Genomic DNA, 19,577 nt, shown 5'->3' on the forward strand with positions numbered 1-19,577 from the left:
GTTTGTTTATCCATCCTGCAATCCTCAGCTCTTGTCCAAACAAGTTATAAGAACATTGGACCAATTGGATAATTACAATGACTGAGACATATTCATTTCTACCTTCTCAGTCCCCATGCCATCGTCACTCACAGACAGGCCATCATGCCCCTGACTCTAGTCTAAGTCTTCTGTAACAAGGATTCCAGGTAACTTTCCTTCACTCTGATGCAAAGCAGTTTCAAAAGCTCAGCATCCAATCATTAACTTTGTGCCAATGTTCTTCAAGACACAAACATTTATTACCTGTCTTTTCACCCTTATTGTGTTTTAACAAACAATTAAATGAATTATTTCGTTAGTAAATTGAATTAATTCCTCCAGTTCTAATTGTTATTATTTTTATTACATCAATTCAGGTTATATTTACCCTGATTAAAATTTCCTAGTTTAGATAGCAAATAAAAAGAAATGCCGATTAATTACTTAACCTCTTTCTTACTTTGTTACACTTCAGTATTCTGTAGAATGCAGATGTTTTCTCTGAATGCACAAACTCACCTTGGCACACTCTTTAAACTCTCCCTGCTCTCCCACTGCTCCTCTTTTGAGTCTTAGAGTCATAGAGATGTACAACAAAGAAACAGACCCTGAGGTCCAACTCGTTCATGCTGACCAGATGTCCTAATCTAATCTAGTCCCATTTGCCAGCACTTGCCCCATATCCCTCTAAACTGTTCCTATTCATATACCCATTCAGATGCCTTTTAAATGTTGTAATTGTACCAGCCTCCACCACTTCCTCTGGCAGCTCATTCCATACACACACCATCCCTCTGCATGAAAAAGTTGCCCCTTATGTCCCTTTTAAATTTCTTCTTTCTCACTCTAAATCCATGCCATCTAGTTCTGGATGCCCCCACCCGAGGGAAAAGACCTAGTCTATTTATCCTATCCATGGCCTCATGGTTTTATAAACCTCAATTAGGGCACCCCTCAGCCTCTGATGCTCCAGGGAAAGCAGCCCAAGCCTATTCAGCCTCTCCCTGTATCTCAAATCCTCCAACCCTGTACCATTGTTTAAATTCTTGTCACTATCTCACAGTCCCCTTTCAGACTGACTCTCTAAACTTTTGCCATGTCTAACAGAACTCAGGATTTGACTGGGCTTGTTGTTCTTGAAGTTGATGCATTTCAGCATCCCTACAAGCAAGACATCAGTTATCTGCATGAAGCTGTTGTAGGCACCAAATTGTGTGATTTTACATGCATAACTAGCAGATCACTGAAAAGACTTGAAGTTCCAAAGTAGAGTTATATTTGACTCCAAATGATACCTCTCTTTCTCTCTCTACAGACTCTGACAGACCTCTAGCAACTTTTGTTTTTATTTGAGATTCTCCACTAACCGTAGTACTTTGCATTGAAAGAAATGGTCCTTGGATGCTGCCTGACCTGCTGTGCCTTCCCAGCAACACACCCTCAACTCTGATCTCCAGCATCTGCAGTCCTCACTTTCTCCTCCTTGAAAGAATTGTACTAGGTTTTGTGCAAGTAGGTTGGGGCAGGAGGGAGGAAGAATGAGAGAGAGATGATCTTATATAAGATGGATGGAAGGAGTATTAAATGAAAAAAAAGAGGTTTCCTTTAATTCTTGCTTTGTTTAAGATTCTGGGGTGGAATGTTCCACCTATTTTTAACCATTGGAATGCAGATAATCCATTCTTTAGCACAAGGTGTAGCCATAATAATAAAAAAAAGAAATGTGTATAATTTTATTGTATTTCTTCATATTGAGGTGATCTTTGATTAAGGAAGTGTGTATTAAAAAAAGTGCAATTGTTTTCAAGAATGAAAAGAACATTCAAGAGTATTCATCAATTGGAAGAGAATAAATGATAGTTTCCTTCAATAAAAAGAAATACTTGTCCTTGCAACCTGGCTTCCTGACTTGCAAGCATCACTGATAGAAAGAAAGTTAACACTTAGAAGTCACAATATATGACACAAAGGAGCAATGCAGACAAAGAGAACAAACAGGGAAATTTATAAAGTGCTGTAAGCACATAATATGGTTAAACGTGGCAGAAAGTCAAAGATAATTAAGGTCAGAGCAGTGATTTTAGACATTGTCGGTTTTGAAGCTGCTGCTTCCCTTTTGCCAGAGCTGATCAGATCATTTTTTTAAAAATGTGGTTAAGTATGATGTCTCTGGGAGACATTTAGGTAATGACCCTGACTGGGAGCCTTGGATGGGATACAACTGCCTGTGATGTTCCTTAAGGGCCAAATGATTTTAGTGGGAAAGTGAGAGATCCTATGTACCAGAGACAGAGTTAGAGAACTCCAAAACTGCATATGGCACCACATGTCTCTGGGACTGATGCAGGTGCTTGTGGTTTTATAACATGTATTTTATGTTAATTATTTAAGTAAATACTTAACATTTTGTATGTACTGTAATTTGCCTTCTAATTTGTGTTTAATTTGGGTAGTTTCTGATTTAGGTTAAAACAATAGTTAAAATATAAAAGTTTTATTTAGTTTTCTTAGTTTGGTGTCGTTTAGTAAATTTGGTTATTTGCTTTATGAACCCCTGTGGGACACAATATTCTCCTGAGAAAATCTCAAAGTCGTCTAGTCAATGGAGTACTAATTTTGATATATAGCTATAATTGTAGCACAGGAAACAGTGTGCAATGTAGCCATAATCAGATGATGCCCTCTTTTGTGATGTTGGTTGAGGGATTCACATTGATTACATCAGTAGAACTCCCATCCCTTTATCCAAAGTAGTAGAAAGTGAGGACTGCAGATGCTGGAGGTCAGAGTCAAAAAGTGTGGTGCTGGAAAAGCACAGCCTGTCAGGCAGCATCTGAGGAACATGAGAGTCGATGTTTCGAGCATAAGACATTCCTGATGAAGGGCTTATGTCCAAAACGTCAACTCTCCTGCTCCTCCGATGCTGCCTGACTGACTGTGCGTTTCCACCACCACACTTTGTCTTTATCCAAAGTAGTGTCTTGTGATCTTTTATATTGTCTTGGGATGACAGGCGTTAATGTCTCATCGGAAGAAATTGCAGCTCCGATTAGTACAGCAATCCCTTAGTGACGCACAAACGAGTATGACTTTTGTTTGTTACTTAAACCTCTCCATTCTTGGAACTTGAGATTTCCCGATAATCTCTTCAATACGAAAACCATAACCTCTGTAATTCATAGTTCGGTTGGCAACGCACTCATTTCTGCCTCGATGTGTGGGGTTCAATTCTCAAAGAACGATAAAGATAGATACAACTTAAGGGTATATAAACGTACATTAATACACTGACATCAAATTTCCACGATCTTTTACAGCTTTCGATCTTACAGCATGCTTTAAGGGAGGGGGGAATTGGCAGGAGAGTGGCAAGACCAGTAATCCAAAGGTACATTTTTACCTCGTAGCTAAACTGATAACGTAATGTGCGAGTTTTTCTTTGTCCTCTGATTATTACTGTGTTCGACCCTTTGAGTGGTAAGATGCTTTAGCTTTCCTGTTTTCAATATCTCAAGGCGAAAAAGCTTGTTTTATCTCTCCATATCAATTTATCTGTGCGTCATAAACTCTGTAGTAAACGTAGTTTAGCATCCGGTGGCGCTTGACGAATGATATAGATGTCAAATCACCTAGCCGTATTACAGCTGAGTGGCAAGGGCAACTATACTTGTTACCAAAGGAGCGTCTATGCGCCGTAAGGATTTTATCGGGACGGTTATGATTTTCTAATGCAGCACTGAAGATGACCACGGTTACAGTGCAGTATTGGTTTACCAGATAATTTAGGGCGAGCATTCCTTGTTCCTTCTTGTTATTCGGTATAAAACATAAATATTTTGGATGTTTTTAATTCAGCTTTAGGCCTCTGGAATGAACAAGTCAACCAAGTGTTCATGGGCATCAAACGTACTTCAGGATTCATGGGCACGTTTAGAAACGTTTCTGTCCACTTAACCAGCCAATGCAACAAATAGATTCAAAATCAAATCATTTCGGTCATAATGTTTATTATTCCCGAGATACGCGCTGCATTTAAAATACTCATCTTGACATATATGGAAATAATTGGGAGAGTATTTTACCATTCATTAATTTGGACGTGATTTATTCCAACCCATCACATAATAAACAGGGACGCAGTTATTGCTCATGCAAAGCCCCTCTCCTGGTGAGGTCTGTCTTGAGCCGCTGTCTCCCCAGCATTTCCCTGGGCAAATTGAGATTCACTTTCGGATTATCCATGTTCCCTTTGATGATCTATAATTAGCCATGGCATGAGATCGTCTACGTGCAACCAGAGGTTTTTCACGCCTTTATGCACAATCTGTCCGAAATGCGTCAGTCCCACCAAAGTACCATCAGCGAAAATGCAGACCCGATGAAAAACCCGAATCGAGCAGGAACGGGGCTGCATCGTGCGGGGAGAATTCCCTGAGCACCCGCGGGGCGCGCGGTTGAATAGAATGGGCCAACATTCGGATTACAAACAAAAGCAGAAATTGCTGGAAAATCACAGCAGGTGTGTGGAGAGAAATCAGGAAGGTCACTGGACCCGCGACGTTAACTCTGATTTCTTTCCACAGATGCCGCCGGAACTGCTCAGGTTTTCTAGCAGTCTGTGCATTTGTTTCTGATTTCCAGCATCCCCGGGTCTTTCGGTTTTCTATTCGAACTACAAATCCCATGAATCCCGACTGAGGGGACATGATTGGTGGAAATGTCAGCTCGGCACTTACTATTGGCTAAGGCGTTTGATCACGTGCCTGGTGCCGCCGTGCGATTGGTTGCCCAGGCCGGTGTTACCTGATACGAATATCAAGCAGTGAGCCAGAGCAGCGGGGCTGGCGGCACAGGTACCAGCGGAGAGGAGACATGGACAGCAAAGAGCAAGGAGCCCAAATGGAGCCATTGTTACCCACGGTAATGCTTCATCTCTCGTCCACGTAGGAAAAGCAAATCATATATTCCTTCCGTTCAGAAATAGCATCCCTCCTCTCTCCCATCCCTCTCCGTCAGCACTTGTCGGGTGACTTTTTGTGTTGGTTAAATGAACGGTAACAGATGGCAATACTATTATTTATGCGTCTTTATCTATTTCTAAACAATACCGCGCTTTATTGTAACAAAGCAAATGGATTTAAAATTATTCCACCTGAGCTGGCAGAATCCATTGACGCCACGAGAGAAAATACAGTAGGTGATGTTTAGATACATCTTTGGGAAGCGAGTATCATATTTTCATCAGTGAGATTAGTAGCATGAGTAACACAGATGTAGAAAATTCCCCGCTGAATTGTGAGCACTCGCCTTTTTCCATCAAAAGCTGTTGGAAAATCCATGAGAGTGAGGGACTGTTAATGAACTGACGTGCTCTGTATTGTCAGTGCGCAAAGTCATGGTAACACTGGGAAAGCTAAGAAATTGTCTTGACGCAGTTACAGTCTGTGGGAATCAGTTGTTTGCACGTTGACATTAAAAGAACCTGCTGAGTTCCTGTTTGCTGTTCGCAATCAGAACGAAATTTTCTCGAGTACAAAGGCAAGTGAAAATTGAATGTGGAAGACGATTGGTTAATATACATGAATCTTACTAAGTACGCCACTTCCAAAGGTTTCTTTTTTTAAAAAGAAAAACAATTCCTTAGTAATTTATGACTACCCCTCTCCTACAAGAAACAATTCATTCATTCCTGTTTGTGATTTTAAACCTGAGCAAAATCACGTTTCAAATGCCCGGTCTAATCAATAGAAATTATATTTGTGACATAAGATTTCCTATTAAGCTGAAGATTACTGTATAAACTCGTTTGTCAGATCGTGTCTAATGTAAAGTCACCATCATGACAGTTTGTAATAAATATTGTATTATTTATTTCTTTAAACAAAATGTGTTTTAACTTTTTGGAATTTACTTGATCCCACTTGTGTATTGATAAATAAACATATAGTAAATTTACAAAGGTACAGGGTAGATGGCATTTAAATTAATTTTAACATCATTTTAACGGGTAAGTTTGGAACACTAGTCAAAATAGATTTGCTTATGGCAAAGTGATATGGTAGTGACTTCAATTACTGAGCTCATAAAACCATAATTTTTTAACAGAATGAAATTAAATGGTTTTCTTTATCAAGATGTTACTGCACTGTTTAGATGGGGATGCATGCTGTCGTTTCCCAGTGGTCTTAAAGGTGTCATAGATTTCCTTCATTGTCTATGAGGCATGATTTAGTTTCAGTGGTTATTGCTGAAGAATAACAGGCTAAAATAATCTGGAAAAACAATGATTAATATGTTTGAATAACATAATCCACTGTAGTTTAGCTATGGGCGACAAACTTGTAAGTGGTGCAGACATCACTCCAGTGTAACTAGAGGCCATTCAGCCCATCAAGTCTGGATCAACCCTCTGAAGAGCATCCCAACCAATCCTCATAACCCCATGTTTACCATGGCCAATCCACTTAACCTGCACATCTTTGGACTGTGGGAGCAAACCTATGCAGACACAAGGTAAATGTGCAAACTCCACATATATTGTCACCCAAGGCTGGAATTGAATCCTGGTGCTGTGAGGCAGCACTGCTAACCATTGAGCCACCATGCTGTCCAATAGTGCACAGAAGTGCACAGAAACAGCAGGAGAACATTCAGGAGGTGGTCATTCCATCTCTCAGACTTGTTACACAGGAACAGGAGGTGAATCAGCCTCTTTGTGAGCCTGTTAGGCATGAAAAAGTGGAAGCCATTCAGCACTTTCTACAGCCTGTGACACAGGAAAAGAGGAGGCCATCCAGCCATTTAATCTGTCATACAGGAACGGGAAGAGGCCCCGGTCAACTCATTCCTGAACCTGTTACCAGGAAGAGGAAGAGGCCATTCAGCCCTTTTTCTATCCATATTTTTAGGTTGTTATCATGCAAGGGCTTGTTAGCCAATCAGTCTCTGTTTTGAATCTTTAAATAGGCTTCCTGCTTTTAGGCAGAGAGTTTAAGATGAGAGGGGAAAAGTTTGCAGGAGATGAATGAGGCATTTTTTTTACACAGTGGCTGGTAGGTTCCTGGAACACGATTTCAGGGGATGTGGTTGAAGCAGATATGATAGTAATGTTTAAGACATTTAGATGACACATGAATAGGAAGGGAATAGAGGGATACAGACCTTATGCAGGCGGATGGGATTAATTTAGAAAGGCATCATGGTTGGTGCAGACATGGTGGGTTGAAAGGCCTTCCCTGTGCTGTACTCTTCTATGTTCTAGGATCTGTATGGAGAAGGGCAATTTTGCCCAAAATCCCTGTGCCTTGTCAATTGGTGCTCCATTTTCTGCTCTAGTTAAATAATAATACTAAATATGATGCAATAGAATTATTGGATTATAACACAGAAAGATCCATTTCAACTGTGCCCATTCTCTGAAAAATTACTTCTTTAATTCCATTTCCCTGCCTTTTGCCCATTTAGATTAGATTCCCTACAGTATGGTAACAGGCCCTGCAAATCTGCACCACAACCCTCCAAAGAGTAACCTGACCCTATATTTACCCCTGACTAATGCACCTAATACTATGGGCAACTTAGCATGGCCAATTCACCTGACCTGCATGTCTTTGGATTTTAGGAGGAAACCGGAGCACCCGGCACATTTTACTTGGCAGGTCTATCAATATTGTGAAAATCATTATTTAAATTTGTCGTGCGTTTATTTTTGTCAATGATGAAAAAAGCCTCTTATCCCTGATACCATCTCTTTTGTATCCTCTCCGTGTCCTTGACATCCTTCTAAGAGTAGGACACCTAAAACTGGACACAACATTCTAATTGCATGGCTAAATACACTAGTTATACAGATGTAGCATTACTTCTTTGCTTTTGCATGGAACACTCACTTGTCTGCCAAGAATTTGATGCACTTTTTATAGATTTGTAAATTTCTCCTGCATCTTTTTAAAAATTTGGGCATTTAATCCCAAATTCTGTGTGCTGGTTCAATTCTAGTTGAATTATTTTCTTTATGATCTCTGAAGATGACCTCTAATAGCATTCATTTTCTTTTTATTGATCTTATTTCCAGCTTATCACCCAACATACCCTCTGACCCCCTTGTCAGCAAACAATGTAAATCATTCCTTTTAAATATTGTCCCTCTCTCTCTCAAAAGTACCATAAAAAAGCCCCTCAATTCCCACTCCCCATTACCCTTGCAAACGTTTCTTTAATGTCCAATCTTCCTTTCCATTGGTAAAGTTTGAGAATAGGCCCATTTTTGTTGGATTTTAGTAAAATGATCTTAATTCCATCATCTTCACAAAAACCAATCCGTTCCAACCTCATTTTCAACTTCAACCTGAAGTTCATGTGTGCGTTGCCAGTTTCAAAATTTGTTCTCATTTGTGGAACTCTATGATTGAAATCCTCTTGTAAGATTTGCACCCCTGCCACACTTCAGAAACAACTCATATCAGTGTCACGTGTGAGAGCCTGTTGACTCTGAAAAGTGTAAGCCTTTTCCCCTTAGTCCTTTCAAATTGTCTGCACCCTTTTATCAATTGACCATACTGTCCTTTCCAATGCCTGTCCACTGTCATTCAATTGGCTGAACTTGCACTCAAATGATTCAATTTTTATCTGTATGATTTGAATGGTAACTTGTCTGCAAACCCCTCCCACCCCCCAAACTTGGGGAGTAGTGGGGAAGTGTCAGAAAGGTTAACTGGTTGGTTTTCAATCTGTTGAACTGTGTCATGAATGTACCTATTATGGTCAGGTTGTTTCTGGAATAGGACATTAAATTGGAGCAAGACTCTCCATTTCCACCTCTATATTGGTACCTGCCTTCACCCATCTAAGCTCATTTGCAGCTGAAACCCTTATTTGTTTCTTGCATAAGTCTAGACTCAGCCATTCTAACGTAGCCATGGCTGGTCTTCTATGTTTTTCCTTGTACAAATGAGGTCATCCAAAATTCTGCTGTATATGAATTAATTCTCAAAAAATCCCATTTGCCCATCATCTGCTGATTTTAAGATTAAAGTTGCATTCTTATTTGCAAACACCTCCATGTCCTTACCTTTCCTTAATCTCCATCATCTTCTTCATGAGCTCAACCCTCTAAGATATTAGCACACACCTCTAATTCTGAACTCTTGAACATACCCAATTCTAAATTGAACTGCTATTGGTAGTGACCCTTCAGTTATGCAAAATCTTCCCTACACCTCTCCAAACTTTACCTTGATTTCATTCTTCAGGATACTCCTTAAAATCTATCTCTTTGACCAAGTTTTTGATCATCTATCTAATATATCCATTCACGGCTCAGCGACAGACTGTTAAAAATAATATTCCCGTGAAGCATCTTAAGGTTCTGAATTATGTTGAAGGTGCTTTATAAATCTAAACTGTTGTTCTTCACAAATTATCTTCTAATGGAAGAGTGACAGTAGTCAGAAATTGCAGAGATTAGTTAAGCCATAGATGGAAAAGTAGATTTTGCACAGACATTTGAAGCTGAGCGCAGATAGAAATTTGGCAGCATTTATCAACAGAATTCCAGCATTAAACTGAAATTTACCTTTGTATTTGAAGTATCATCTGTCCATTAATTTATGTAATTTGCATTGGTTCTGTTTCTTGTTAATAACATTTTGGTTGTCTGATTGGAACTGTTCTTGGCATGCTGAAAACAGTGTGAGCAGATCTGCCCTGGATATTTTTAATATGATTCTACACCATTCCAAGCTAGTTGAGATTCCTAAACAAATGCACAACTGTGGAATGGATCTTGACTCCAAAGATAAATAGTGATATTCACAGTCTGTCTTTTCTCCAGCCCTCATTTCTAAGGGTTGAGTCATGGACCTCCATTGAATTGGTCTGCCCTGACAAGCAAATTACTGTAGTAGTTTACCATTGTTTCCTACAGGATTGCTGACCATGAATCTCTTCTGCTCTTACTGCCTGTCATCAAGTGTATTGGAAGGATTTACAGGTTGACAAGCTATCTGCTTGATTGTGTTACAAGCACACGTTCCATGGCCACAATTTCTGACATGGGACTTGAGCCCAGAACTTCTGACTTGAAAGCAGTGATGTTAACACTGTGCCATGAGACCTCGTACAGTCTAGACAGTATTATACCAGCAATATTGTTATTACTCACATTTCAGGTACAAAGGAAATGGGTTAACAAATTTTATTTAATACATGACTGTATATTGATTCATGATATGTGAAATCCTGATACATTTTTATGAGAAGTGAAATGAGAAAATATTATTTCTGGTCAGAACTTAGAGTTATGTCACGAGCTTTTAAGAACCTTGATATATTAGCACTTACATTACATGGTGCTGTACTGAGCTGTGCAGTTCAAAGGGATTCTAGGTTAGATTATCAAACTGTAATGTGATATTGAATTTTAACCAGGACAGCTGTTGTGGTACTATTATTAGACTTTCCAACCACAGGAAGTAATGGGGTTTAAACCAGTTATGTTTTCTGCTTCTTATCTTTGTCTGTTGTTAGAGTCATACAGCATGGAAACAGGCCCTTTGGTCTGATCAGTCCACACAAACCTCGTTCCTAACTAAACAAGGCCCACCTGCCTGTGTTTGACCCATATCCCTCCAACTTATCTAAATGCCTTTTAAATGTTGTAACTGAATCTGCATCCACCACTTTCTCTGGCAGTTCATTCCACACACGAACCACTCTATGTGTAAAAGGTGCCCCTCAGGCACTTTTTAAATCTCTCTCCTCTCACCTTAAAACTATGTCCTAATTCAAATCTTAGTTTTGTACTCCCCCAACCAAGAAAAAAACACCCTTGTCATTCAACTTAACTATGCCTCTCATGATTTTATAAACCTCAATAGGTCATTCCTCAACCTCCTATGCTCCAGTGGAAAAATGTTCTGTCTTTCCATTTTATTTTTATATTTCAAACACTCCATTCCCAGCAATATCCTGGTAATTCTTTTCTGAACCCTCTTCTGTTTAATAATATACTTCCTATAACTGTACACAGTACTCCAGAAGAGGCCTCATCAAAATCCTGTACAACCTCAATATGACATCACAACTCCTCTACTCCTGAGCAATAAATGCAAGCATGCTAAACACCTTCTTAACCACCCTGTCTACCTGTAACACAAATTTCAAAGAATTATGTACATGAACCCCTAGGTCTCTCTTTCTACAACGCTATCCAGTGATGTCTGCTGTGGTGACAAGAATGGGCTTGCCTCTGATCCCTTGAGCAGCACATAGTCTGTGCACACTGAATGTATTGGTATACACCAAAAGTAATCACTTGGTAATGAAAGATTACTGTGCTGTTAGGACAAAATGTCTTTCAGATTTGTTGTGAAATTAGATGAAACATTGGAAAGACTATGTCTTTTTGAAAATAATATATACAAAGCCTGTAACTGCATGAGCAATCATAGATTAAATACTATAAAGAGAAAAGAAGTTATGAACTTATAAGCACCTTTTAAGTACATGAAAATCTTATGTTTTTTAAGGCTGCTAGCCTGCTGTGTTATAATACCTTTTTGCTTTATTTATTTTCGATTCCTGTATTTCTTGGTTACATAATTTAATCTAAATTTTAATTTGAATTGTACAAGTTTGGAACCCTACAGACTTAGTGCTTCTGAAGTAAATGCCCCAGGCTCAATTTAACTAGCATAATGAAATGTCCATTTAATTTAACTTTGTCAATGTCATAACTAAACAGTCATAATTATCAAATTTTCCAGGTTTATAAAATATACATTAATTTATTATGTGACTAAAAATTATTTTTTGTAATCCATTAATAACTGTCGGTGGTTTTACTAATCAAATAAATTCAGATTTTTAATTTTGTACTATTATTATCAACTAAAGAGCATGTTAAACCCACAGGAATACCCATTTCAATAATAAAGCCCTTGCACTTTTCCATGTGTCCGATTTCACCTCTATTTCTTGTCTTTCTATTTAGAATAAATTAATGTTCAGTTAAGCTTTCTAAATTTCCTAATATTCTACTTGCAAATATTTTGTAGCGCCTAAAGCTTCTTTCCTGACTTAATACGTACTTGAAAGTGTCTACTATATATATTTTTAAAGTGTAAAATTGGGGAAAAGAGTTACATATATTCATCTCTTTAATTCAGTAAAAGGGGTCATTTATGAACACAAAGATCTAGTGATAAATCTATTATATTAGTGTTTTTGGCAATACACAAGCTAAGTCATTAGACCTCAAGACTCATAGATTTGTATTACATGTTCTTTTTGGCTCATGCGAGCATAAGCGGTACAGTTAGTTTGCAGTAACATAAGTTTGCAGATGACACCAAAATTGGAGGTGTAGTGGACAGCGAAGGTTACCTCAGATTACAACAGGATCTGGACCAGATGGGCCAATGGGCAGAGAAGTGGCAGATGGAATTTTATTCAGATAAATGCGAGGTGCTGCATTTTGGGAAAGCAAATCTTAGCAGGACTTATACAGTTAATGGTAAGGTCCTAGGGAGTGTTGCTGAACAAAGAGACCTTGGAGTGCAGGTTCATAGCTCCTTGAAAGCAGAGTCGCAGGTAAATAGGATAGTGAAGAAGGCGTTTGGTATGCTTTCTTTTATTGGTCAGAGTATTGGGAGGTCATGTTGCGGCTGTCCCGGACGTTGGTTAGGCCACAGTTGGATATTGCGTGCAATTCTGGTCTCCTTCCTATCAGACAGATGTTGTGAAACTTGAAAGTGTTCAGAAAAGATTTACAAGGATGTTGCCAGATTTGGAAGATTTGAGCTACAGGGAGAGGCTGACCAGGCTGGGGCTGTTTTCCCTGGAGCGTCGGAGGCTGAGGGGTGACCTTATAGAGGTTTACAAAATTATGAGGGGCATGGATAGGATAAATAGACAAAGTCTTTTCCCTGGGTTCGGGGAGTCCAGAACTAGAGCGCATAGGTTTAGGGTGAGAGGGGAAAGAAATAAAAGAGTTCTAAGGGGCAACTTTTTCACACAGAGGGTGATATGTGTATGGAATGAGCTGCCAGAGGAAGTGGTGGAGGCTGGTTCAATTGCAGCATTTAAGAGGCATTTGGATGGGTATATGAATAGGAAGGGTTTGGAGGGATATGGGCCGGGCGCTGGCAGGTGGGACTAGGTTGGGTTGGGAGATCTGGTCGGGTTGGACCGAAGGGTCTGTTTCCATGCTGTACATCTCTGTGACTCTATTAGAAATGAAATAACAGCCTTAAGTTTGAATGAAAAATCATTTAAGATTAAATGTAATTCTAAGTGTTTCCATAAATTTATTACATGGTAACAGAGATAATATTTCATATATTTCAACAATTTATAAATTAGTATATAAATGAATCCAAGACATGCGTAGCAAGTATTATGTTTACAATCAATCATTTGGCATCGCTTAACTCCAAGAATTCAAAGTAGTTAGCTCCTGCCAAAAAAATTGAATATGTGTTTTGTTTTAATTTTTGTTAGGAATAGAAAATTGTTGCATGAATTTTAAAGTGAGGTCCGAGGTTGTGCAGGCAGAGAGGGCCTTGGTTGTGCAGGCAGAGAGGGCCTTGGTTGTGCAGGCAGAGAGGGCCTTGGTTGTGCAGGCAGAGAGGGCCTTGGTTGTGCAGGCAGAGAGGGCCGAGGTCGTGCAGGCAGAGAGGGCCGTGGTCGTGCAGGCAGAGAGGGCCGAGGTCGTGCAGGCAGAGAGGGCCGAGGTCGTGCAGTTAGAGAGGGCCGAGGTCGTGCAGTTAGAGAGGGCCGAGGTCGTGCAGTTAGAGAGGGCCGAGGTCGTGCAGTTAGAGAGGGCCGAGGTCGTGCAGTTAGAGAGGGCCGAGGTCGTGCAGTTAGAGAGGGCCGAGGTCGTGCAGTTAGAGAGGGCCGAGGTCGTGCAGTTAGAGAGGGCCGAGGTCGTGCAGTTAGAGAGGGCCGAGGTCGTGCAGTTAGAGAGGGCCGAGGTCGTGCAGTTAGAGAGGGCCGAGGTCGTGCAGTTAGAGAGGGCCGAGGTCGTGCAGTTAGAGAGGGCCGAGGTCGTGCAGTTAGAGAGGGCCGAGGTCGTGCAGTTAGAGAGGGCCGAGGTCGTGCAGTTAGAGAGGGCCGAGGTCGTGCAGTTAGAGAGGGCTGAGGTCGTGCAGTCAGACAGAGCTGAGGTCCTGCAGTCAGACAGGGCTGAGGTCCTGCAGTGAGAGAGGGCCGGGTTTGTGCAGTTAGAGAGAGCCGAGGTCGTGCAGGCAGAGAGGGCCGAGGTCGTGCAGGCAGAGAGGGCCGAGGTCGTGCAGGCAGAGAGGGCCGAGGTCGTGCAGTTAGAGAGGGCCGAGGTCGTGCAGTTAGAGAGGGCCGAGGTCGTGCAGTTAGAGAGGGCCGAGGTCGTGCAGTTAGAGAGGGCCGAGGTCGTGCAGTTAGAGAGGGCCGAGGTCGTGCAGTTAGAGAGGGCTGAGGTCGTGCAGTCAGACAGAGCTGAGGTCCTGCAGTCAGACAGGGCTGAGGTCCTGCAGTTAGAGAGGGCCGGGTTTGTGCAGTTAGAGAGAGCCGAGGTCGTGCAGGCAGAGAGGGCCGAGGTCGTGCAGGCAGAGAGGGCCGAGGTCGTGCAGGCAGAGAGGGCCGTGGTCGTGCAGGCAGAGAGGGCCGAGGTCGTGCAGGCAGAGAGGGCCGAGGTCGTGCAGGCAGAGAGGGCCGAGGTCGTGCAGGCAGAGAGGGCCGAGGTCGTGCAGGCAGAGAGGGCCGAGGTCGTGCAGGCAGAGAGGGCCGAGGTCGTGCAGGCAGAGAGGGCCGAGGTCGTGCAGGCAGAGAGGGCCGAGGTCGTGCAGGCAGAGAGGGCCGAGGTCGTGCAGGCAGAGAGGGCCGAGGTCGTGCAGGCAGAGAGGGCCGAGGTCGTGCAGGCAGAGAGGGCCGAGGTCGTGCAGGCAGAGAGGGCCGAGGTCGTGCAGGCAGAGAGGGCCGAGGTCGTGCAGGCAGAGAGGGCCGAGGTCGTGCAGGCAGAGAGGGCCGAGGTCGTGCAGGCAGAGAGGGCCGAGGTCGTGCAGGCAGAGAGGGCCGAGGTCGTGCAGGCAGAGAGGGCCGAGCTCGTGCAGGCAGAGAGGGCCGAGCTCGTGCAGGCAGAGAGGGCCGAGCTCGTGCAGGCAGAGAGGGCCGAGCTCGTGCAGGCAGAGAGGGCCGAGCTCGTGCAGGCAGAGAGGGCCGAGCTCGTGCAGGCAGAGAGGGCCGAGCTCGTGCAGGCAGAGAGGGCCGAGCTCGTGCAGGCAGAGAGGGCCGAGCTCGTGCAGGCAGAGAGGGCCGAGCTCGTGCAGGCAGAGAGGGCCGAGCTCGTGCAGGCAGAGAGGGCCGAGCTCGTGCAGGCAGAGAGGGCCGAGCTCGTGCAGGCAGAGAGGGCCGAGCTCGTGCAGGCAGAGAGGGCCGAGGTCGTGCAGGCAGACAGGGTCGAGGTCGTGCAGGCAGACAGGGCCGAGGTCGTGCAGGCAGACAGGGCCGAGGTCGTGCAGGCAGAGAAGGCCGTGGTCGTGCAGGCAGAGAGGGCCGAGCTCGTGCAGGCAGAGAGGGCCGAGGTCGTGCAGGCAGAGAGGGCCGAGCTCGTGCAGGCAGAGAGGGCCGAGCTCGTGCAGGCAGAGAGGGCCGAGCTCGTGCAGGCAGAGAGGGCCGAGCTCGTGCAGGCAGAGAGGGCCGAGCTCGTGCAGGCAGACAGGGCCGAGGTCGTGCAGGCAGACAGGGCCGAGGTCGTGCAGGCAGACAGGGTCGAGGTCGTGCAGGCAGACAGGGCCGAGGTCGTGCAGGCAGACAGGGCCGAGGTCGTGCAGGCAGAGAAGGCTGTGGTCGTGCAGGCAGACAGGGCTGAGGTCGTGCAGTTAGAGGGGGCTGAGGTCGTGCAGTCAACGAGGGCTGAGATCGTGCAGTCAGAGAGGGCCGAGGTCGTGCAGGCAGAGAGGGCCGAGGTCATGCAGTTAGAGAGGGCTGAGGTCGTGTAGTCAGAGAGGCCCGAGGTCGTGCATTTAGAGAGGGCTGAGGTCATGCAGTTAGAGAGGGCTGAGGTCGTGGAGTTAGAGAAGGCCGAAGCTGTTCAGTTAGAGAGGGCCAAGATCGTGCAGTTTGAGAGGGCCGAGGCTGTTCAGTTCGAGAGGGCCGAGGACATGCAGCTGGAGAGGGCCGATATCGTTCATTTAGAGAGGGCTGATATCGTTCAGTTAGAGAGGGCCGAGGTCGTGCAGTTAGAGAGGGCCGAGGTCGTGCAGTTAGAGAGGGCCGAGGTCGTGCAGTTAAAGAGGGCCGAGGTCGTGCAGTTAAAGAGGGCCGAGGCTGTTCAGTTCGAGAGGGCCGAGGACATGCAGCTGGAGAGGGCCGATATCGTTCATTTAGAGAGGGCTGATATCGTTCAGTTAGAGAGGGCCGAGGTCGTTCAGTTAGAGAGGGCCGAGGTCGTTCAGTTAGAGAGGGCCGAGGTCGTGCAGTTAAAGAGGGCCGAGGTCGTGCAGTTAAAGAGGGCCGAGGTCGTGCAGTTAGAGAGGGCCGAGGTCGTGCAGGCAAAGAGGGCTGAGGTCGTGCAGGCAGAGAGTGCCGAGGTCGTGCAGGCAGAGAGTGCCGAGGTCGTGCAGGCAGAGAGTGCCGAGGTCGTGCAGGCAGAGAGTGCCGAGGTCGTGCAGGCAGAGAGTGCCGAGGTCGTGCAGGCAGAGAGTGCTGAGGTCCTGCAGTTAGGGAGGGCCGAGGTCCTGCAGTTAGGGAGGGCCGAGGTCATGCAATTAGAGAGGGCCAAGGTCGTGCAGTTAGAGACCACCGAGGTCGTGCAGTTAGAGAGCACCGAGGTCGTGCAGTTAGAGAGCACCGAGGTCGTGCAGTTAGAGAGAGCTGAGGTCATGCAGTTAGAGAGGGTTGAGGTCGTGCAGTTAGAGAGGGTTGAAGTCGTGCAGTCAGAGAGGGTTGAAGTCGTGCAGTCAGAGAGGGTTGAGGTCGTGCAGTCAGAGAGGGTTGAGGTCGTGCAGTCAGAGAGGGTTGAGGTCGTGCAGTCAGAGAGGGTTGAGGTCGTGCAGTCAGAGAGGGTTGAGGTCGTGCAGTCAGAGAGGGTTGAGGTCGTGCAGTCAGAGAGGGTTGAGGTCGTGCAGTCAGAGAGGGTTGAGGTCGTGCAGTCAGAGAGGACTGAGGTCGTGCAGTCAGAGAGGACTGAGGTCGTGCAGTCAGAGAGGACTGAGGTCGTGCAGTCAGAGAGGACTGAGGTCGTGCAGTCAGAGAGGACTGAGGTCGTGCAGTCAGAGAGGGCTGAGGTCGTGCAATTAGAAAGGACTGAGGCCATGCTGTTAGAGAAGGCTGAGGTCCTACAGTCAGAGAGGGCCGAGGTTGTGCAGGCAGAGCAGAGGGTCGAGGTCATACAGCTGGAGAGTGCCGAGGTCATGCAGGCAGAGAGCGCCAAGGTCGTGCAGGCAGACAGCGCCGAGGTCGTGCAGGCAGATTTCATAGACCTAGAAACAAAATTGAAATCCAGGATATTAAAGGCAGTAATCTTCAGATTACTTTTGATGTCATAGGCTAGTGAATACAGCAATAGGAAGATAGTGCAAATGAATGTGTGCTTGGAGGAATGATGCAGGAGAGAGGGCTTTAGATTCCTGTGTCATGAGGATGGATTCTGAGGGAGTTGGGACTGGTATGATCCAGGTAGGTTGTATTTCAATAGGTTATAAGCAATATGATCATGAAGAGGTTTGCTGGACCTGTCATGAAGGCTTTAAACTAACTTCAATGAAAGCAAAATATTGTGAATGCTAGAAATCTGAAATAATAGCACAAAATGGTTGAAATACTCACGTCAGGCAGCATGTGTGGAGAGAGAAGCAGTCATAATTTCAGATTGTCTGTCATCAACACTGCCACACACTGCATATTAATAAACTACCAGGAGGGTAGAAAATTGACAAATATTCTGTCTAGAGAAGTGGTGTGATACTTCATTTAGGGAGCTAAACCAGGCAAGGTAACATTCAAAATAATAAGATTGTGGAAGTAGCAGAACAAATATATATGGAGGTTAGTGGATCTGAAGGCTTGGGTTCAAGTCCCACCTGTTTCAGAGATGTGCATAATGTGTCTGAACAACTTGATTTCAAATGTCTGCAAAGATATTAAGAAGGCATGCGAAAGAGTTTATCAGCTGAGCCTTGGAAAATAAGAACGGAACACTTTGTAGTCATTGTTTGCCCAGCTACATGCTGCCAGTTAAAACTGGGAGCACTTTACGGGTGATTGGGTTTCACACCCACACAGATGTTTAATTTTGGCGGCATGAATTCCCCATACAATTTTAGAGGCTGCTTTGAAGGATTTCTGGTTGGAAAGTTTTTTTTAAATGATCCACAAAGATCAGATGTGTTCCTTTCCATGATTAATTTGAAAAGCTCACTTTGCTCTGGAATGAGAGGATAAGTGTATTATAGTTTGGCCTTGAAATTCCCAATCCAATTCATCTGACTTGGATGAACATCTAATTCCTGCACTCCCCAGTCATTAACCCTAACAAACTCTCTATCCTCTGTTGGACAGCTGACATCCACTTCCCAGAGAACAGTGGTTGAATACGTCGCATCCACAATTGGAATTCTGTTGAAGATCTAACCACACTTGTTGGCTCTGTGTAGCTTGTTGTGTTTGAATGAATTCTCCAATTTTTCCTAGCTCACAAGCCTTTTAGTTTTCATTCACTTACCAGATTTCCTGACCCCAGGAATTGAAGACAGGATGGCTATTAAAGTTTAGATATTTTGTTGGAATTATATCTTAAATTTCCAGAGTTTTCTGATATATTTAAAGAGGCCTCTAGACAAAGAGATACAGTCCTCTGCCAGCTGTCCTTAGGCTTCGTAAATTGAGTCACAGTTATGTGGGGTCATTAGTGGAGGTTGGGAGGGAAGGCATCACAGATGCACCTCACAGTGTTAGAAACCAACTCATGGAGATCTCTCATTTTGATTCCGTGTAATTCATTGGGAAAGATCAATGGCATAATGCTTTGTTGATTGCAGACCTGCCATATCTCTTAGGGTTTGTGAAGTCTGTACAGTATATCTAATTACAGTTATAAATGCCAGTATCTTATCAAATATTATCACTTTAAAAGGTCTAAATATTAAAGAAAGGAATTGAATTGCATCACATCTGGACTGTGTAAAGTTAATTTACAGTTGAGTTGTTGTGACCAGATTGGAATGCTTTCTATGAATGGATTTTTTTTGTGTTTATTTAGGTTCAGGCAGGGAATGTTTTCTGACAGAACAGATCCTGCTGTTACAATATGTAAAGCATGATTTGCAGCAAATGCACTTCCAGCAACCAATCCAGACTAGCTCTGTAAAATCATTGGCTGATAAAGACCACGGATTATGTGAAGTTAATCTATCTGATGGACCTTTCAGATGAGGATGATCAAAATAAAATTAGATTTTTAGCTGTTGACCTCCACAATGACTGCTTTAACCAAACTGCTTCAGCTTGATATACTGCTTCATTCAGTGAAGGGGTTATTAATCCTGAATTCAGCAGGGCTTGCAAGAGTGCTAATGAGTTTG

At 43.9% G+C, this 19,577-nt stretch overlaps 1 protein-coding gene across 5 annotated transcripts in view; it reads left to right on the forward strand.

Moving 5' to 3' along the window:
* Positions 1-4,786: 4,786 nt before the first annotated feature.
* The window catches only part of LOC140482267 (sodium-driven chloride bicarbonate exchanger-like), a 281,516-nt gene continuing 266,725 nt past the window's right edge, over positions 4,787-19,577 (forward strand). For 4 of the 5 annotated variants that reach the window (XM_072579456.1, XM_072579455.1, XM_072579453.1 and 1 more), the window contains exon 1: positions 4,801-4,941. In XM_072579456.1, coding sequence (XP_072435557.1) covers positions 4,894-4,941 — 48 coding nt within the window. In that variant the 5' untranslated portion in view covers positions 4,801-4,893. Of the gene's footprint in view, positions 4,942-19,577 lie in introns of all 5 variants that reach the window. The other variant, XM_072579457.1, reaches the window with a different exon arrangement.

The sequence above is a fragment of the Chiloscyllium punctatum genome, chromosome 10, assembly GCF_047496795.1.
Source record: "Chiloscyllium punctatum isolate Juve2018m chromosome 10, sChiPun1.3, whole genome shotgun sequence".
Classification (NCBI taxonomy): domain Eukaryota; kingdom Metazoa; phylum Chordata; class Chondrichthyes; order Orectolobiformes; family Hemiscylliidae; genus Chiloscyllium; species Chiloscyllium punctatum.